Source organism: Limulus polyphemus, unplaced genomic scaffold (genome assembly GCF_000517525.1).
Source record: "Limulus polyphemus unplaced genomic scaffold, Limulus_polyphemus-2.1.2 Scaffold7142, whole genome shotgun sequence".
In the NCBI taxonomy this organism is placed as follows: domain Eukaryota; kingdom Metazoa; phylum Arthropoda; class Merostomata; order Xiphosura; family Limulidae; genus Limulus; species Limulus polyphemus.
In genome coordinates, this window is record NW_013672752.1 from 670 (window position 1) to 4,099 (window position 3,430).

General features: G+C 27.9%; 1 protein-coding gene and 1 long non-coding RNA gene across 2 annotated transcripts in view; one reads left to right on the forward strand and one right to left on the reverse strand.

Moving 5' to 3' along the window:
• The first annotated feature begins 775 nt into the window (after positions 1–775).
• LOC111089713 lies at positions 776–2,026 on the forward strand. Its single transcript, XR_002613935.1, has 2 exons — positions 776–937; positions 1,263–2,026. It is a non-coding gene; the product is annotated as an uncharacterized LOC111089713 (long non-coding RNA).
• A 1-nt stretch (position 2,027) lies between these two features.
• Positions 2,028–3,430, reverse strand: part of LOC106474381 (succinate--CoA ligase [ADP/GDP-forming] subunit alpha, mitochondrial-like) — a 26,183-nt gene continuing 24,780 nt past the window's right edge. Inside the window, exon 8 of the mRNA XM_013935070.2 lies at positions 2,028–3,039. Within this exon, the coding sequence (XP_013790524.1) occupies positions 3,013–3,039 (27 nt within the window). The 3' untranslated portion in view covers positions 2,028–3,012. The remainder of the gene's footprint in view (positions 3,040–3,430) is intronic.

Sequence of the window (3,430 nt, forward strand, 5' to 3'; positions counted from 1 at the left end):
CAGTATGCGGCGCAGGGTTGCAGCAGTCATCCAGGCAAACAGTGGATATACCCGATATTGACTTTTCGATGACTAATTATCAATGTGTGGGTCATGATTGACATTTTGTAATGTGATTTAACAATTCAATAACGTTTTTGAGCTTTCACTGACAATACTTATTAAAGATAATTTTAAGCGTGAAAACTGTCCATATTTTGATGTAATGATATGTAAATTAAAAATTGTTATTTTACGGTGATAATCTTGTTTTCTTGTGCCCAATAATGCATAATTTAGATTGAATGGTAATTTATAATCAGTCACAAGAACGTCGAATCTGAATCACTTGAAAAAAAAACACGGGGGTGCTTAACTTTTTTCCAGGTGTATATATAATACTAAAATTTGATACCAAACTTATTGACATAAGTTCATGAAATAGTAGTTCAATAAAATTTTGTATGCAAGTCAACAAACGCGATGACATGGCCTTTCGCCCATGACCCATCTGGAAATGGTTAAGGGTTATTTTGTTATATTTTTAAAAAATTGTTTCTTTATTTAAATAATTTCAACGTGAATTTTTTCACATATAAAATATAGAATGTGAGTGAATTTGGTTTTTAATTTTGGTTCTTGTTTTTTTGTTGTTGAAAATAATACAATACTTTTCTACGTATTGTTTACTCTTGCTATAATTCCTCATATAAAATTACAGAATGACCATGATGGTTATCTTTTTTTTTTTTTCATTTTGAACAATAATTTGATTATTAGTAATATGAAATAAAATAAATGAAAATCTGTTTGACCAGGGTTTTGAAAGAGTGAATGAAGAGATGCCTGACATATGTATTGACGTTCCAGCTGCCTATTGTATTTTAGAAAATTTTGTCAGCAAGTGTCATGCTGCAAACTTCATCAATGAAGAGCTAATTAAAAAGTTGCCTAGCAGGTAAGCTTGAAATGTATACATTGAAAATATCAATTTTTCAAGAAATACTTCTAGCATTTTAGTTATTCCTGGTATGAAGGTAAGAGAGAATAAGCTTTATTGAGGTTACAACTGTATCAAAATATAGGTTTTAAGGATTCTTTCTTTCTATCCTTGAATCTTTTTACTGTACAATTATGAAGACCAATCAGAGCATAGTTGTGTAAGTTTTAATAAAATAAATATAATTTTTTTTATAATCTACAATAATTGTAAAACCTGAACTGTTTAATTAGATTTTCATGACATTCACTGTCTTTCAATAAAGATTTTCACTGTATTTCAGAGGCCGGAAAAGATTTGTCTCGGATGGTGACGGTGGCTGTGTGAAGGAAGCTGTGTAGTGTAGTAAGTCAAAATGACAATTGGAACTGGATGATGTATATTACAAAACAAAACAAAAATTATTTCCTTGGTACATAATTATGGGAATTGTTTTTGGGTTTCTGATATTTTCCTTTATAATTTACAGTCACAGATTAGTGTCAGTAAGAATATTATTTAATTTTTAGATGTATTTCTCAAAATGAAATCTTAAACTCAATTTAATTAAAAGATCTAATGAAATAAAATATTTCATATAGTACTATAATAGCAAAATAGTAGATAAACAAATAAATCACATTTTTATTTTATAAATATATTCTTACTGGATTTGTTGTAGCCATTTATAGTTCAGAGATATGTACATTCTTTAATATTTTCATAATTTGTCAAGAGAATCACTAGACTTTATAGTAAAAATTATTTCCCCAGAAAGAAAAATAGTATTATTTGCATTTTTTGAAATATCTTGGATACTATCAATGTTTTGTACATAACTATATTGGTGAGTGGACCAGTTTAATGTTTTTTTGCTTTGTTAGTAAGGTTTATCTTTTACTAAAAAGTTTGTGCATTTAAAATGCACTTTTTATTGAAACGGGGAAGGTTTCAGCAAATATTAGGTTAAACTACAAGAATTTACATGCTTTATTTTCTCGGGGTGCTGCTTTTGTTTTTCATCTTTATAATAATTTGTTGAAATGAAATCATTTTAACTCCAGAAAAGTTTAGTTTGTTAGTCTTTTATATACATTCAAAAACATCATTCTACAATTAGTACCATCATTCAGCAGATACATTACTTACAACAAATCAAGTTTGAAATACCAAACTCTAAGTTAAGATACTCCTCCTATAAGCAACAGTCTAATGCCTTGACATACAGAATAAACAGTAGCAAAATTAATCATTGTATTCTAGAATATTTTATTGAGAATTCTCAGGAAAGTAAACCTTAATATTTGTCTTAATTTTGAATAGCAGTGATCTGTGTATTTGATGACAAAAAAAAAGCTACTGTCAAGGATATGCATCATCATAATGAAAAAAATTTTATAGTAAATATTTGAACATTTCATTGATTGGTGAAGTACATACTTGTTTTTAAGCTTATGAAACTTCTTTGTGGAATATGACTTACCATATAGATTGGAGGTTAATTGAAATAAATTGTTTATTTTATTCTAGAAAATTAAAAATATTTGCATTAAAATTTTATTCAAAGTGATGCAAATACATAATGAGAAAAATTATATTATTTATTTACTTCATAAATATAATACAAATTACTTGTGATTAAACACTTCCCAACCATAAAACATCCCAGTGTAAAGTTAAAAAATATTAAACAAAGTCACAAAACAAACCTATATCACTGGTATCTTTAATAAATAATAAAATGACTACTTTCCAAGTGAATGCATGAGTAATAATATAAAAATAAATTTAAATGATTTAATACTACCAAATGTTTCAAACTAAACCTGCTTTCAGAAGAGAAATTAAAATTAACAAAATAATAATATACTAATATCCATCACAGTCGGTAATTTTGTCATATCTACCAAACAGCAACAAAAAAGATGGGTAAAAATATTGGTTTACACATTATTTCATTTACACTAAGTTTGCAATAGTTATGTTACTCTCGGATAATGTGACAACAAGCATTCCTCTACTGGTAATTTCAAGACATCTACGGCATCTAATCTTCAAGCTATGCCTCGCTTCTGCATCTCCTGTTAAAAAAAAAAAAATCCACAGCTAATTTTGCTGCTGAAAGTAGTGGTGAAAGTTAGAAAGTTACCATGAACTATATGTATAGGTACTCAAGAGATCCATGCTTTCTTTTTTACTGTGTGTGTGTGTGTATATGTATAGACACACACACATATTTATATATATATATATATTTATAAATATAAATAAATCATGGATTTGTAACAGCAACAAGTAGCTCTAGAAACCACATTCCATGCCTATCCAAGTAAAAACTATGGTTACAATGTACCCATTATAGAGATGGGCAAATGCTCGATACATCATTACCTACATAGTAAATAATTTAAGTCTCCCAAGCTTTCAACCACTCATCATTAATCTCATTCAAACATTGTCTCAGTAACAAAC